Here is an 18469-nt window from a genome sequence, read left to right as displayed (position 1 = left end):
CGATTTAGTAGCTCTCAGGTAACTGCTACGCCGCCTTGATTTCAAAACCAACATCTAAAACGTCACGTTAGGGTCGATCCACAAGAAACAGAATCGATTTCATTCGACACCATTTTTTTATGGTCGAGTTCGTTTAATTTGTTGTTGCACCATGGTGTAAAATTTTTCGTTATTCACCGACAAGTTCAAAACAACACATTTCTTCAATTAGCTGTCCAATATTTTCGCTTTTTAACAAATGTCTAAAAATTGAGTCATGCGTCCGTACGGTGTCTGACTAGGGAAAATCGATCTTCGAGCAAAACGAGCAGAACAAGTTCAATGCCAGTGGGGCCCATAATTTGTATGCCCGCTGAGATGTGGCTTATGTCAGTTCAATACAAATGGTATAGAGATGCCATATACGTAGTAGCTCTTCATTTTGGAATTGACAGGTGTATAAATCGCATCGAATGGCGTGACGACACCATTTGCTGCTAAGCAGAAAATAAAGTAACCAGCAAAAAGACAAGATACACCTTGATTCGAAAAAATCGAAAAGCTAAATAGTAGAATTCAACATGGTCTGTTAACCAGAATAGGTTTTTAACATATTTTTTTCCACTCTTCTACTCTAGAGCTTTTCTGACTATTTTAAAACTGGCAACACGTATAAGAAAACAAACAAGGGCAGTAGAGAGGACTTCTGAGAACGAGAAAAAAGAAGGGCTATATTTGTATATTGATTGTTTTCAGGAAGAGTTGGATGAGGTGGACGTATAAGGAAGATCCCGGTTTGCCATTACATCCCGAACCGGAACGTTGGGTGATCTTCCTCGGGCCCGAAGGGAATCCAGTAACTAAGACCTGGCGCCACAATATTCGCCACCTGTCCATACAATATGCTAGATGTCGTAATAACCATCCCCACAAGCGCAAAGATCCTTTCCACAAGTCCGAAGATGCGCATCCAACGTGTAATGATTTCACACGATCCGAAACATAACACGAATGAAATCTCGACTCACATTAAACCAAGGTTTCGTCGACACCTTCGGGATAATAGAATGTAGCAAAGCTTCCCGTTACTCCATGAAGTCTGCCAACTTTTGAGTGACCTCTGTTGGGACACAAAGAAAAAATCGTTAAAGCGGATTGGTCTTTAGTAGATTTCACCTTCTAAGGAGCTCTCCTTGGCTAAGGAATAAGCCTCGTCATTGCCCAGAATGGAGCAATGCGTCCCCTTGCTAAAGTGTTATCTGATACGATTTTTAAATAAAGTGCCCTGAAAATACGAGGAGCACTTGACCGGTTTCGTCGAGCAAATAGCTTCAATAGCACTAAGGCTATCCGAAACGATGAAGTAATGATCTGTGGGCAAAGTATCAATGACCCCAAGAGTGTACTGATCAGCAGCTAGTTCTGCGACGTAGACTGATGCAGGATCATTGAGCTTAAGTGAAACATTGATATTTTCATTGAAGATACCGAAGCCGGTAAACCCGTCGAGATTTGTTCCCTCAGTGTAGAACATTTTATTGTAGCAGACTTCGTGGAATTTATTTAAAAAAATATTTGGGGTCACTTGCGGGCGTATATGATCCAAAATTCCACGAAACTCTTCCAGCGAGGTTATATCGAAGAATACAGTTGAATCAGAAGTATCTGGAAGATAAACGTGGTAGGGATTATATGTAGAAGAATTGTTATTCTGTGACATGTAGTCGAAGTACGGGGAGATAAACAGGATCCGAGAATTAAGCTCAACAAGGCTTGTGAAATTAACAATCAGATACAATTAGATATCCCAAAGTCGACTTTTCAGCAGAAAAATAGTCGGCAGCACTTTGAAACTCATTGTGTGGGCCAAAAGCATGAAACCCACGGCAATGCACAAACAACGATACTGAATTTTCTCCAGTTTGATAAAATGAATGTTCGCAGTGCAGCGAAACCAGAAAAGCTCGTACTCATCACCGACAATATCGTTGTTTGGTACAACCTAATCGGGTCTTCTGGGTGGTCACCCTACCATGTCCCAGTTATTGTACGAAGAAAGTTGATAGGCAGGTCTGTTTCAGATACTTAATGTGGCATCTCTAGATACCTTTGGAGTCGAACCAGACCTTGAGATATGTAACTTCATAACCTGAACAATAGTTTGATCCATCAATAGTTGCGCTGGTTCACGCTTTCATGAAAGCACGACTAGCTCAGTGCTCTCCGTAGAGAATTCAGAGGCAACTTCGTCATCCTCCAGTTTCCTTAGCTTGTAGGAATTTGCAAGACAACTTTCAATGTCTTTCACGTAAAAGTTGTAGAGTAGGGGGGCTAGGACATGACCCCTAGGGAACACCCATGTAGCTAAGTCCTGGTGTCGATGAATCACCATACAAAAATGAATGTGTTTTTCCGACAACAAGTTCAGCAAAAAGTTTAAAATCAGTGAATGATCATGCTGGTGCAGCTATTCTAAGAAAACGTTTAATGAAACTGGTTCAGAACTACCCCTAATATCCAAGAACACTGACGCTATCTGCTCTTTGTTAATTGACAGAAAGCCGTTTGTTTTGACCCAATCTTCGATGCGGAATAGAATGTTTTCCACGAACAACTTCCAGTTGCGGGATAGCACTGCAATCGGCCGATACGAATTGTGGTCGGAAGCTTGTCGAACACTCTCACTTGTCTAGAGATTGAGGGACAATGTTATTCGCCTCACGTTGCACAGTAATCACCCTCTATGCAACAGACGGACATAACTTCAAAAGTTGTCCGAATTCTATAAAAATTTACCTTACAGTAATTTTGTGACGCGGAATTCATATTTGAAATTCAGTTTTTTTCGACTTTATTTTGGCATTTTGGTGGTTCAAAAATTTCATTTTCAAAAATTAATTATAGTTACTTTTTAAGAGAATTGACATTTTTGAATTGTTGGTAATTCTGAAAGATATTTACAAAATTACCTTGCGAACCTATCCACTTGAAACACTACCATGCGTCTTCTTCAGACTTGTAAAAAATCACGATTTTTATACCTACTTGAAAAAAACAGTTAAAACAAAATATTCATTTCCGGAAAGTACTCTAATTTAGTACACTGCAGTAAAAACCATCTTTCCGAAGTGTTGCAAAAAACGACAAACACTTTCAACATTATATTACTTTTATTTAATGCACAATCTATTAAATATTCCGCATATCTGAGCTAGAAGAATGGCTTGTCTCGACTGTAAACATAGGCCCAACCAAAAATCTTTTAAATGAAGCGAACTTGATTCAAATCGAAATGTTAACTAAAAAAATATATTTATTTGAATAACAGTTGTTTGAATACAGTTTTTTACAGTTTACACCATCCATTTCACCTTTGAAGTTTTGTAAAAATCGAACAGTTGATCTCTAGATTTATTATTTAAAAAAATTCTAATCATCGTATTCACATGTTAAATTATGACAAAACTGAAATAACTTTTTTAGGTTTTGTCCAGTTAGGCGACACAGCGCGGCGCCCTATCCTCTTGAAGTCGTAATATCCCAAAAGCGTTTGAAAATGAGCTTGAATAACAAATTGAGTCACCAATTATAATTTTGCCTGATAATAGAGAAACCATCTGAAATAAAATGATTTAAATCTTAAATTGCATTATTTATTATTATTATTTATTTGTTGGGTAATAGTGTAAATTTTATATGGTAAATTCGAAACCTTAGGCTACGGTCAAACGATGAACGCAAAGTAAAGTTTCCTTACGAAGGATGGCTTGTGTTTTCCATCTTAAAAAATCCCAGTAACCTCGACTACTAATCCTTGGCAAATGTATATCCAACTTCGATTAGCTCAGTTCGAAACGAAACACACAATTTCAACAACGGTCAAAATCAACGATAAATACTCGTTTCTCTGTTTATTCAGAATTGCAACATTATTTTTTACAGAGATCTCAGTAAAAGTGACGTTTGAGTGCTGAGACTCGGAAAACATTTCACCGAAAATCAGCAAACTAATCTCACTTTACTGAGATATCAGCTTCTAAATTTGCTGACTACACAGCTGTTGGGAAATTATCGAGCCAAATTGAGTGTGTACGATACTTTATTTTGCTTAATTCTCTAAATTAGCAACGTTCGCTTATATATTAACAAGGTTTGGCAATTGTTGATGTACAACAGTCTCAATATTGACAAGTTCAGATTGAAAATGTGAAAAGCGTGCTGTTAAAATATTCAAGAGATGCTAAACTTCGTACTTTGTTTGTGGAATCCACCTTAATCTTTTGTTTCTAATCTTAAATTTCCTTTTCCTGATATCTTTCCAATTGCCATCACATTATATCTCTTTTTGGGAATCTTTGATCGAAACTCATTAATAACTCTACCTTAGGGTTTCCAACAATGTTGCTTTTTTGGTAATCCTGCGCATGAGAGTCCCATGCCAATAAATGTTCAGATCAATTCAAATCAACTGTCGTGTATAATGCCACCGGGGTGGTATCCATAACCATGTATTTTCTTCATAAATCATAAATTTTCCCATTCAAACTTAATTGTTTGCTTAATTGGCTCAAATTTGAAAAAGTCTTAGAGTTGCATGGAGAACCATGCCACTAAACATCTATTTCCAGCTGATCAATGATAGAGGCAACTTAGTGGGCTTAAGACGGCCCTGTCAAGGAGACTGGAAAATGGCGGCTCAACTTCAAATAACATGGAAATATTCGGTGCACAAGTGTGTGACGAATGATCATTTTTGCAAAAGCAGTTTTCAAAGAGCTCGATAGTTTTACCGGAAATATTTTTGCATGATCAGAAGCAAGATTCACAAGTTAATCAAGCGATTTGCTTGTTTATTAGTTTCATTTGGGTTTTATTCGAATCACACGCAGACAGAGTTAATCATAACAAATTTCATGATATGCGCACACCAGGAATATTTTTATTTTTACTAACATTCTTGCAGGGTGTCTTGAGCCTTGAAGTGATCAATTGTTCCCTTAGTGATTCAATAGATAGCGCTATAAGTGTATCACTATGCACCAAATATTTAAGAACACTCGTACGAAGGTAAATGAAGCATCATAAATCTACTAACATAAGCAACGATGTTTCGGCAAAGTTTAGTCATATGATCAGACTCTTGTTTCGTCCAACCCTCCGATCTGTTTGAGTGCTATCTACCATGACTACTATTCGAAAGAATACACCACTTTAAAAAGTTAATTAAGATTCTTGATTTTATAGGGATTAAATCCAGCTTTTAAATACATATATTTGGGTTTTGAAAGCTTACCATGTCTGTGCCGCAGTAGCTAATAATTCGTGAAACCTAATCCATTCTACAGCCAGTGCATGCAGATACAAAATACAAATGTTTACTTCTACTTGGGCCTCGCGTTGATGTGTTTGTCTATTTTGTCTATTCATTCTACGCAGGCACCTACCATATTTGTTTGCGTCTGTTTGGTTTGTTCTTTATACACCGACGAGTCTGTGCTGGCTGCGCAAAGCTGCAATTTTGTGCGGGTAGTTAATTTACTGTTTTCAAATTTACGAGCAAAAGTGCATCAGTTTGTTTGACTTCTGATGTGGTGTTGGTGTTAGTTTCTATGCATCATTCCTCATATGCGGCCATATATTGCAACATATGGTCCGAGTGCACAAATAGGTTGCAGCTTACAAAAAGAAAACAAGCAGTTTTGCAAACATTCGATGTGAAATATCTTTTTCGGTCAACATTTGTTGCGCGACACGACATATATTATTACCTGGTTCTAGGGTGCCTGTTTCTTTTTTGGACTTTTCCCTTTTCTAATCATAATTATTTTATTCTGTGATTTGAAGCATAAGATCTGTTGAATGCTACACTCTATAGGATTGAAAATTAGAGTATTTCACATATGGTCGGTGTTAAGTCAGACCGGACTAAGTCGCAAAACATCAAAAAATGAGATAATGATAGCTCTGGATAAAGAATATCGTCAGGTCCATTCGACTTGTGTCAGATTTGAAATATGTAACAATAAACAATATTTATGGTAAAAATAAATTTCCAATCATAATGTAAAGGATGCTGCGATTGAAACTTTAAACTCGTTTTTCTCGATATCAATATTTTGTCACTTAGTCCGGTCTGACTTAACACCGACCATATGTTAAGTCAAGTATATAACAGAACCTAGCGAAAAGATGATCACTAATAAAAGAAATAAAACAGGTATCTTACTCTATCTTCTGCTAGCGATCTCTGGAAATCCAGATGATAGATGGAGGTAGATAAAGAAAAGATTCGCTGACACATTTCAGCATGTGTCACGCGTTCAAAACTCTCTCCCCACTGTTTCGGTTCTCGCGAGGCTCCCACCCCATCGTTCTGCTAGGGGCAGTGGGTAGTAGGGACTTGACGTACAAAAAGCTTTTTCCATCTACATTTACCAGCACTCCTTCGTTTTGGGGTCATTCAACACAGCAAATAACTATAAACAGTGAGCCTTCTCACAGTACGGATATTGATTAGATAATGTATGTCGTATAATTCTAATTTTGTGTTGTAATGAATGTTTTTGATTCAAATTGCGGAATTGATTCACGTAACCTAACATGAATATCTGTTTTCTACCAAGACTGTACATTTGGGCAAGGCATGTTGACAATGGAATAAAAAAATGTAACTAAATCCTAGACGCAATTGACTGTTTAGCATAAGAAGACGATTGCCAGAAAGAAGCCACACAGCAAACGTTACCGTGTCGGGTCAACTTTCAGGTTGCTGTCACGGTCATGAATAAATGAAAAGTTCAAAATTAATGGAAAATGTGTTGTTAGGCCCAACGATGTGAGTATAGATCCCACTCTCTGTAAGATAACGTTTTCCGTGACTGTCGTGGCTACGTCGTTGGAAAGGGTGAGGTGGAGGTGCTACTAATGGCAATGAGGAACAGATTTGTTGTTTCAGTGTTGTTGACTTCGAAATTGAAAATAAACGAACGAAGCTTTTAAACATTTGAGCAATGGGCCGTATCAGCGCGTAAGCGGTGAATTAGTTTAAAACTATATTTGAGTCGTGTATGAATAAAAGATAACGAACATAAAAATCATTTGTTCGTTAGTTCATCTAGTTTCATCTGTTTTATTGAGTCCTGAATGTAGACCATGCAAAATACTTCATTGATGAAACTTTAAATCCAAAAATTGAAATCTTTCCCTAGAGTTCACAACATTTTCGTAAATTAGTTTTCGATCAACTGAAATTAAAGAGGATGGATAGAAAAATGGAACCAAAGGATTGATCCGCCTACATTCAATCGGCAGATCATATTTTAAAAGCGAAACAATGGTGCACACAGAAATTTTTTTTTATTATTTTTTATTTATTTTCATGCACATATTTGGAGCATGAACACAAATGTAACATAAAGTTCCACCACAACTACACACAACTTGTTGTGATTTCTTCAACGAATTTTATTATAATTTTACACGTTACAGTTTTTTAAACGACTTTGCACTTTGATATATTTTTAAATAAAAAATAGCTGTAAAATAAATAATATGTAACATCACACGAGCGAAAGTGTAAAATCATATGCTTTTTGATACTCGCTTTCGATATAATTTGGTGTGCAGGACGAGACACAAAATTTGTTTGCGATCGTTATCAGTAATCGTTTCGGGTTTTCTTGACGTCATTCTTATTAATCCAACTTTCTTATCACACAAGCTATACACGGTAGGGCTATCAGTTTGTACATATCAAATAATAAACATTGCATATGTAAATTTAATGTTCCGGTAATGTTTCGCCAAAATCTTGAATTGACCGATTGTGACAAAAACATATTTGAATGCATTTTTTTAATTTCCAATCAATTATTGTCAGTAATGCTTGCATGGAGATAGCAGTAGCTTTTTGTGGCTAATTTAACGACACCAAGGAAAACGATTTTATACTAATTATCGCCAAAAACAGAAAGGAGAAGAACAGAAACCTGGACTGAACTTCCAATAGTCGGGAGTGACGGCTGCATGAAACAATCCACCGCGTGATCGGGATGATCTGGGCTAGTTGGTTGGATAGCCCATGTGTCCTAACTACAAGAAAGAGGGTTTTTTTTGTTCATTTCGTTTATTTGATAGGCACAAATGCGTTAGCTTGGCGGTGCCAAATTCTTTTGTTTTTACATTTTGGATATCTTAAAACTACGAGGTTACAATGCTGAAATATTTTTTTTTGCAAAAGAAAAGAAAGTTTACAGCTATCTTAAGACTAGAAATAGTATACAATATACAAGAGAGGGCCAAAAGATTTTTTAATGAAAAATTTCAAAACAAGGGATTCAGTTTAATATACATGAGGGAGAGTAATAGTATTTTACGAAATATTTTACAGTTATCTTAAAATTAACAATATGGTTTAGTACACAAAAGGGGGAACAAATATTTATGAGAAATTTCACAGATATCTTAAAACTAGGGATACAATTCTATTTACAAGATGGAGGACAAGAATTTCAATAAAGAGTAAAAATTGCAGCTATCTTAAAACTAGGAATACAGAATACAAATTTGATTTTTTTTTTAACGAAGACTTATGCTTGGTCAAGATATTCAGAGGGTGGCTTATTTCCACATCAGTGTAACAGCAGTTTTATCAAAGACAGGAGAGAGAGAAGGCGTATCAAGGACAGGGGAGGGAAGTCGTATGGTGACAGGGAAAGAAGAGCAAAACTTACAACTTTCGCTCAAACGGGAGATCAGCGAAACAAATTTGCGCCTCAGTCTAGTAAGTCGTCGAGTATCGGATTGGCGGATGGTATTCTTCGGACCCGCGGGGAATCCTTCAAAAGTCATCGGACACCGAGTCGCTCTCGCTTCAGTTTCCTTCTATGCAGGCATAGTGGTAAGGGCGACGGCGGTTACATAGTGACACTCTGGAGCTGATCGGTTCCACAAGGCAGGAGGAAACTTCTAAAAACGAGAAATAAAAGAGAGCGGCTAAATTGGGATATTTATGGTTTTTATGAAAGTATAAATAAGGGACATATAGGGGAAATCCCGATTTGTCAGCATATCTCGGACTAGGACATTGGGTGGTCTACCTCGGGCCCGAAGGGAATCCTTTAACTGAGACCTGGCGTCCACATACCCGGCGCACACCCAGACGACGTGCTCGATGTCGTGATAGCCCTCGTCACAAGCGCACAGACTACTTTCCGCAAGCCCAATACGCCGCAAATGCGCATCCATGGTGTAGTGATTGGACATAAGTCGGGACATTACACGAATAAAATCCCGATCCACATCCATCCCCCTGAACCAAGGCTTCGTTGATACCTTTGGGATAATGGAATGTAGCCATCGTCCAAGTTCCCCATTGCTCCACGAGGTTTGCCAACTGTTGAGTGTCCTCTGACGACAAATACTAAAAAATTCGTTGAAGCAGATTGGTCTTTCGTATATGTCACCATTTAATGCGCCCACCTTTGCTAATGAGTCGGCCTTTTCATTGCCCGGGATAGAACAATGAGAGGGGACCCAAACAAAGGTAATCTGATAAGATTTTTCAGATAACGTACACAAGGACTCCCGTATCTTCCCCAGAAAATACGGAAATTGCTTTTTAGGCTTCACCGCACGAAGAGCCTCGATAGAGCTGAGGCTGTCCGAAATGATGAAGTAGTGATCTGTGGTCAGAGTGTCGATGATCCCAAGGGTGTACTACAAAAAAGAGGTTAATATCTATTAGGAAATAACGGTCCTCAATGTGGCTCTAGCGTACTCTTCCGTGTTCTGTTCGCAAAATAGCACCCAACGCTGCTCTAACTTGCTATTTAGTGAAGTTTGCTTGAAACCATCGTGTTTGGATTAATGTCACCGCCATAGAAAGTCCTTCACTCACAAATTGTGGTATTTAAGGTTAGACAGAGACAGGGTAAAATTCGCAAACGAAAAAAGCAGTTTTTTTCCACACCGTATGTCAGATCTTCATAAAAATCAATCAGCAGTACTGTAACAACATTCTACATACGCTGATTGATTTTTATGAAGATCTGACATACGGTGTGGAAAAAAAACTGCTTTTTTCGTTTGTGAATTTTGCGCATTCTCTGTCCAATCTTAAAATATCTAGCCGAAAAAAATATTTCGGGACGTCTTTTACGAACTATTTTTTTATTTACATTTAAGATAACCATTTTAAAACAGTGTAATAATTTAATGTAAATGTAAATAGATTTTATCCTCATTGTAGATTATAAATAGTGCAGAACAAGAAATGCAAAGTGCAAGATATGATTGGAGTGCGGTTTTATTTGTGCCGTTCATTTCTCTGCCGTAGCCCTTGAAATAATGTAACATCGTTAGTGTATGTCAATTCTAGAAAGATCGTTGAGAAGCAAACTATCAAAAGTTAGATTGACCTTTAAATATATTTACCTTTGTTTGGCTTTTACTTAGCATTTAACAAAGGTGTATTCCAGGGAGATTCCAAAAAACTTGATCGGAGGACAGATGAATCTTTTACATAACAAAATAACCTTAAAACCCCAAACAACCTTGAACGAATAATGGAAAGTAAAAAATTCATAACAATACTGTCATTGTAAACAAGATTAGACTTGGGGGCGGACATAGTGTAGTTGGTAAATCGATTAGCTTGTACGCAGTTCGACTGGGTTCTATTCTCAATCCCGCACATAGAGTCAGAGATTTTTCCTACCTGATGAAAGATGCGAATGACCCTTATGTTAAATCCTCTATAATCGAAATAGAAAAAGTTTAAGCTTTTATCCGGTATAGATAGTATAGATCCTAATAGATCTACCCCCCACCTCTTACACTCACAAACCGAAAAAAGTGGTTTAATAATTTGTATAGGAGCTGTCAAGTTGTGCCCTCTTTGTGTCATCCCAAACACGGTGGTTTCAAGCAACTTGCGCTAAATCTTGACAAACATGTCAAATGGTCCTCCTTAAATGCAAATGAGAGCCTCTCTTTGTTTACTTTCTCTTTCGATTATTACGGCGTCAGCATAAAACTTTTCAATATTGTTTCAGGATATATCGAAAAACGCAGATTTCGACTAGCATATTATGCTAAGAATTAATGAACAAACGTATAAACGGACGAGTTATTAGCGAAAGAGAAAGTAAACAAAGAGAAACTGACATTTTCACTTAGGCTAGAAATATCAAGTTGGGTTAGGGTGGATTGAATGACATTCAAATGAATATGAATGAAAATATACTAATATTTAATACTTTGCGGTGACATCAGAAATGAACTCGAGTGTTCATTTTTGACAATTTGCTAGTACCTACTGTTCTGATGGACTTAGACAAATTCCTTACGTCCATGTAAACAAACGAGTGAACTGTCAAAAAGCGAGGTTTAATGGGTCAGTGAGGAACCTAATGAAAACAACTCGGGCCAAGATTATAAATACATATCAGGTAGAAGTTTTTTTAAGAAAAATTATCCTGTGGTTGAACTTTATTAGAATGTATTGACGCCATTTCGAAAATCAAAATGGTGATAACCACAAAACAGTGAAATCTACAGACTCTTTAGACATAAACTTGAGAAGACTAAACAATACAGCTAGCAACCATGAATATAAACTGGCATTGTTGAAGATTCCATTCAGTTTTTAGAGATGAAGACACGAATGAAGTTCCTGTTTGACTATTTTCTGTGGTTTGCTTACTTCTTAAGTTGCGTGAGTTAGAATGCAACGGATGTTCATCTGTTGCATTCGAACTCAGTAGGTAATGGAAATATACGATTTATTTCATTTTAAAAACCAAGGTGACGGCTTTCGGTTAAGACAAAACAATATAATTGTGATTTTGTACTTTTAAAGAGACGTAGTATAGGTTGTAGATCTTATCAAATGCAACACAAAACAATGTATGAAAAATGTTGTATTGTCTAAAAATCTTAATTTATAGCAAAAAAAAAACGATTTTTCGAAACATTCAGTACTAAAATTTTTTTTACGCGGTCATTTTTCAACCTATTTCAAATTTTTTGAGTGTTGGAAAAAAGAAGAAATTACCTTTCCAACGGTGTGCTATGTTATGTTCTTTGGTTAAAAGGGCTATGCGCTATTGGGACAACAATATGAAAGTTACCATTATTTTGCTATTTTTTCCTTAAAAAAATAAAAATTGCTTTACATTTTTATTAGGAAACGTCTTTATTTTAATAAAAATTTAAGGAGAATATTTCATTCCGCATCCGTTTATGATCAAAATCCGTTTGAAAAATGGCTGAGTTAGTTGGGTTAGTGAGGTATTGTCTCGCACTATAAGATGCTATAATTATATCTTCCGTTATTTTATCCGATTTCTTGTTCAAAGTTCAAACACATTCTTTTGAATGTATACGGAATCAAGCAAAAAAAGTCGTTTTTTTTGGAAATTTTATATGAGACCGTCCCCTTAAAAGTTCATGCAAGCAAGTTTGGAAAAAATTAACAGTTCTGCCATTTTTCAACCGATTTTAATTATAAATAGGTCGTTGGATACGGAATTCAATGTTCTCCTTAAATTTTTATTAAAACAAAGACGCTTCCTAATAAAAATGTTGAGCAATTTTCATATTTTTAATGAAAAAATAGCAAAATAATGGTAACTTTCATATTGTTGTTTCAAAATCGCGTAATACTTTAAACAAAAGAACATAACATAGCATATCTTTGGAAAATTCATTTCTTCTTCTCTTCAAAATACTCAAAAAATTAAAATTGGTTGAAAAATGACCGCGTAAAATAAATTTTAGTGCCAAAAGTTCCGAAAAATCGTTTTTTTTTGTGCTATAAATCAAGATTTTGTGATATATTTGACCAGACCTATAACCTTTACTGTATCACTTTAAAAGTGCATTCAATTATTTTTATTTTGTAACACCGTGTAATAGACTCACTAAAACACAAAACCATTACATCGAAGACCCGATTTTACCAACTTAAATTTCATTAACTTTTTGAACCGATTTTGTCAGCCTATTTAATATTTCGACCAAATTTGATATCCGTAAATTCATCTTCAAAATCAAAAAAATCACTTTTTGCGCTTACTATATAATAATTGAAATATTTATTTATGTCATTATATTTAGGACTTAAGGAGGATATTATAACAGCTTAAATTTAATAAAAGAAAAGCAAAAATTTGCCTGGATTTTATCAGTTTTCCCATGTCGTCGTTTTAAATGGGCTGATAAAAACCGGCCACCACTGTATCAATGTTTAAGTTATTATGGGTAGCTGTAGAGGGGAAATCAGTGTTCCAATGAGTCCAACATAAGGGCATAGAAATATAAAAAATATTAGTAAGTTTAGTAATTCACTGTTAACTGGTAACAGTTCAGTAATGCTGTTAATTTTGTTGTGAATTCACTGGAAATTGCTCGTCAAATGCTAGTGGGATTTTTTTGGGAATTAAATAAAAATCGTACTTTCGTGAAGTGCAAAATGTTTTTCGGTTTTCTAATTACAAAAGCAATTTGCAATAGCTTCTCAAAATTAAATTTTTGAACAGAAAAATTAATTAGAAAAATGAAAATAGTAAACAATACGTAAAAAACAATATTGTTGAACGTGGGAAATATACAATAGCAATATCAAAAATAGAAAGCCTTATCTAAAAAACAATGGAAAAAAGGAAACAATAAAACAATGACAAAATTGATAATTTTGAAAACGAATACAATAGAAAACAACGAAACCAGAATATATTTAATAGCATATGAATCATAGAGAAAAACCTTAACAAGACCAAAAAAAAGATGAGAAAAATAAAACTAGAAAAACTAGCTGTAAAACTTTGTTTGAAGAAACTAGATTTATTTTAAACTGTAGAATTAAAATAATGGAAAAATGCGAGATAGTATAAATATATAAAATTGGGAAAATGATCATATATTTATAAAAACAAAACAAAATAAGGAACATAAAAAATAAAAATACGCACTTTTGTAAAAAAATAAAATGGAATACGTGGAGAAAATGTTTTGCAGGGCGAACGAAAATAGATAAATAATGCATATTGAAATAAAAGAGGGATGAAATATTAAGCAATTAGGATGCGTGTTGGTATAATAACAAACTAAACAAAAATATAATTAAAGACATACAAGTAGACAAATGGAAAACTTTAAAAAGTGGAGAAAGTACAATACAGTATAGTACGGAGAAAACAAAAAAGGGAAAAATACGAATGCAAATGAAATTGAAAAAATAGGAGAAAATTAAATAATTATAAAAATATGAAAAGCGTATAAAAGTAAAATAAGTTCATAGACGAAGGAAAAAATTAGGAAGACAGAAGAAAAAATTAAAATGGAACTTGAAAAATGGAAAATTCGATTTATTCAAATTCGATTTGTTTGCACTATTGAATAAATCTTCACGGTATACATTACAAAGTTGAAGTAGTTCAAGCATATGGAACTAAAACGCAAACAAAAGAGTTCGCGAAATTTTAAGACACTATACGCTGTTTGGCCCCATGCAAAACTGACTCAGACATCACTTCATTAAAAATTTAATCTTAGTCTTTGACAAAGCAGCAGGCAATAAAATTGTTTATCATACTTTCGCTAGTAGTGATAAACTGATACATACAAATGAACGAAACTTTCAGACATTTTAAAATGTTATCGGAAATCAAATGCTTTGTTCTGCTATGTTTTGTTAGAATTTGAAAATCTTCAGACTACTCGGGAACCCTGACGTATTAGTGACCTCATTAAGGTTCAATTCAAGTAGCCATCGTTTAAAAAAAGCAATTTTTTCCACACCGTTGACCAAACCTTCATGAAAACCAATTACTAGTACTCTAGCAATGCCTCGAATACATTGATTTGCATGAAGATTGTGAAACGGTTGTGAGAAAAACTATTTTTTCGTCGTTTTTTGAGGCTTTCTGAGTTGAACCTTAAGTGTTATTTAGTGTCGAGCCGAACCGTTGACGATGCTAGACAGAAGACAGGGAATTACATACACGGAAAAAACAAATAGGTTTTTCGCTCACTACAACATTATTCCGTTTGAAACAAATCAATGAGTGATAATAATATTTTCTAAAAATTATTTCAATAAATATAAAGTTCTTTCGCCAGCTACATCGCTATGTTCTCTGCGCTGTCAGAAATGCTCTGATAACCACCCAACCTATGCTCCTTGAGATGCCTTTTGCGCTTGAAAATTCGATAAAGATAGGTCACGATGGCAAAAATGCATATGAAAATAGCTGAAAATAAAGATTTGTAAACTTAAGCCGGACAATCAAATGCAACTTTTGCAGCAATGCACCTACCAGTGTCAAAAATATTCTTCTTCCATCGTTGATTATGCTCCGGCTGCTTGTCTTTGTGAGCTCTCAGCAGCACCTCAGATGCAATGTAGCCCAAAAAGTCCGCCACGAGTAGCACTAAGAACGGCATCATACAGTGCTCGTTTGCCTGAAATCCGAGTAATGATTAGCGTATTTACATTCGTTCTGTGATACAACGATTCTGGAACGTACTTTGTAAATGCCGAACAGATAAACTACGACGATTATGATCCCTATTAGGACTGCGACAACATAGACAGTCGCATACTGGTAGTATGGTTTCACTAAAAGAAATCGAGAATAAGTATGTAACTCGAAACGAACTCATGTCAAACCGGAAATCACGATGGCATGAGCATTTGTTTACAAACAAAACTATCGCCGGTTTATTCTTATCTCTGATTCAGATGTACATAATTCATTCGCATAGATTTTTTCCGCTACATTGATTAGCACAAAGTAAGCATGGTTTTAAAACCAACAAATTCGCTCGTGTTGATGACAAATCTATCATTTTTTTTTATCATTGATTATCAAAATGTGCGTTTCTCTCTAAAATACTCACAACTCTCCGGTAGCTCGCTCGCATCGTCGTATTTCATCAGTAGATACACCGACGCCGAAATGGAAGCAAGCATCGCCCACAGGCTCATGAGACCCACGAGGACGCCAAACAGTCTGGGACTGAGCAAACAGTCGAAAAGAGAACCACTTCTAGAATTAGTAGTCATTTGTCCGCCTAAAACTATTGCACTACAAAAATATGAGAAAGGCAAAAAATAGCCGATAACGTCTGCTACTGCTCTCGAGCAACTCATCTACAATACTGTCAGACACACTGGTGTAGGCATGGAAACAGAATCCAGTATCAGGCAAGTTAAGTGTGCGCGCAAATCAATTTGAGATAGAGCAGGGAACACGTTTTTATTTCGCGCAATTTTTTTGAATTCATTTTAATGGGCTTGAATCGTCGCGAGAGCTTTTTGTTTTTGATTATTGCTAGGTAATGTTCAGTATCAGTTGCGAAACGAAGAGGGGCTGTTTTCTACGTATGACAAATCTTTGGCGGTTTATCGATAATCTTCCTAAATAAATAAATGAATAAAGGAATGCAAATAAATACTTGAATGAGAATCCGTTGGAACTATTGCACCGCAATATTATTTTGAACTGTCTAGCTGAAGGGATGTCGATAGATGGAAGTCTATGTGTAGTAGTCTGTAAAAAAATTAGTTAATTTTCAAAAATTTGTTCATTTTCAACCAAAATGAATAAGTACTAAAAACTATTCCATTAGCAGTGGCGGATCCAAGGGGAGGGTCTTGGAAGTCCGTACCCCCTCAAAAATTATTTTATTTGCTGAAAAATTTAAATGAGTTTAAATTTTATATTAGTTTCAAACTCAAAATTATTCCAAGGAAAAATTGACTAGCGAAACTGGTATTCATTAAATAAGATTCGTAATACGTATTACGAATTGCACAATTTTCATTTTAAAATCGAAAATTCGGACTCTTCCCGAAATTTTTTTTTCTGGATGCGCCCCTGTCCATTAGGAATTTATTTTTCATGATTTACGCTTTCTATTAGTGTTAGTGTGGGCTGGAACTGGGTTAAAATAGAGTTACTAACCGCCCTTATATTAAAGAACATGTCCTTAATATCGACGAGTTTGGGAAGCGTCCTTTATTTTACCTGCAATGTCCTTAATTTTAGTCTCAAACCTAGAGATATTTAAAAAATATTTCAAATCAAGTTTATTCCAAAAGAATGAAACTTCTCAATCGTATCATCAATTGAACATTATTTTACGACACTTTCTGTCAATAAAGCTACTTGTATACGCTTCGCGACTCACAGCAACCATAAAATAAATGAAGTTTACTTTACTTAAAATTCGGACACATTATTCATTCTGTAGCATGTAGAATCATCATCTATTGGTCTGATTTGAAATGTTGTGATAGCGAATTATCTGTAAAACACACGTGATTCGGTGGTGAAAGATTCGCCTAGATAGATACATGCAGTCTTTAAAAAGTTGGGCAAGATGGAAAACGAGAAAACGAAATTATTCCTACACTCGCTTGGAAAACCTGACACTGGCCTGACATCCTAAGTCGCATTTAATTCCAACATCGAGCTATTTTTTTAATTTATTTTGATTATAGAAGTTTTAACCTTAATTTCATTCGCCTCTTCGGCTTAGAAAAATCTCTAACCCTATGTGCGGGGTTGGGATTCGAACCCAGGTGAGCTGCATACAAGGGAATCGATTTACCAATTACGATATGTCCGCCCTCAACATCGATCTACTTGTGCAGCGCCAAAAACAATCTTGAATTTGCCGGGCTCCTTTTAGTATCGCTAGATAAAACTTTTGTCCGGGAACATGCAAACACGGGTTTTCTACATGGGTGTGCACAGAATCAATTTTTGGAAGTAGAATGAACAGTTAGTGCAAATAACAAAATTTATGGATTTTGAGAAAGCAGTAATTATCTGCAACATGATTGGTCCGTACTATTCGACCAAGCGAGCTAGCGTTGTTAGCCGTCAATATGGGGGTTGTGGAACCTGAGAGACTTAATCAAATTCGTGAAATTATAAATAGAAGTGTCGCGTGTTCGTTTGTATCATTCGTCGCCTGGCTGCTAAACGAGCAACATCATGGCTATAACGTTCGGATGGTACAACAAGCGGTTAAACACCATGTTGAGGCAGGATCATGGTTTCCGGCGCACTTCGTTTTATCGGGTTCACAGACAAGCAACATACGGATGCACCACCGAGCCGAACCGACAATCATGAGTGGGAAATAAAGCAACAGAAGACTGTACGCACTAATAACACTTCGGGATACCATATTATACGATAGAAAAGCTTTCTAATTCCGATCTTGTCTACTCAACGGTTTGACTGGGAAACGGGCAATTTATTTCACTGCTATCGCCTATTCAACCTACGTTACTTTTTAATTCAAAAATTTTCTTACATACTAATTTTATGGCAAGTGAACTGACAGCACTGGCAGCATTCGGTCTAATCTCCATTGCCGACAGTGTTGATAACTGTCACACCATGTTCGAATTTGTACTCGTTTTTTGCTGTGTGCAAAGCTTATAACGCGCGCGATTTGAAACCAATGCGCA

The 18469-nt window shown here is 35.9% G+C and overlaps 2 protein-coding genes across 2 annotated transcripts in view; one reads left to right on the top strand and one right to left on the bottom strand.

Moving 5' to 3' along the window:
- LOC131693679 (ras-interacting protein RIP3-like) overlaps positions 1 to 18469 on the top strand; it is a 103055-nt gene that overhangs the window by 44887 nt on the left and 39699 nt on the right. The window lies entirely within an intron of this gene.
- Positions 15003 to 16127, bottom strand: LOC131693682 (uncharacterized). The gene is made up of 4 exons (XM_058981721.1): positions 15883 to 16127; positions 15510 to 15601; positions 15300 to 15444; positions 15003 to 15233 (listed from the first exon to the last, which is right to left on the bottom strand). Exons 1-4 carry the CDS (start codon positions 16046 to 16048, stop codon positions 15103 to 15105), a joined length of 534 nt encoding a protein of 177 aa, XP_058837704.1. The 5' UTR covers positions 16049 to 16127; the 3' UTR covers positions 15003 to 15102.

Source organism: Topomyia yanbarensis, chromosome 3 (genome assembly GCF_030247195.1).
Source record: "Topomyia yanbarensis strain Yona2022 chromosome 3, ASM3024719v1, whole genome shotgun sequence".
Taxonomy (NCBI): domain Eukaryota; kingdom Metazoa; phylum Arthropoda; class Insecta; order Diptera; family Culicidae; genus Topomyia; species Topomyia yanbarensis.
This window is presented reverse-complemented; position numbering and strand designations above follow the sequence as displayed.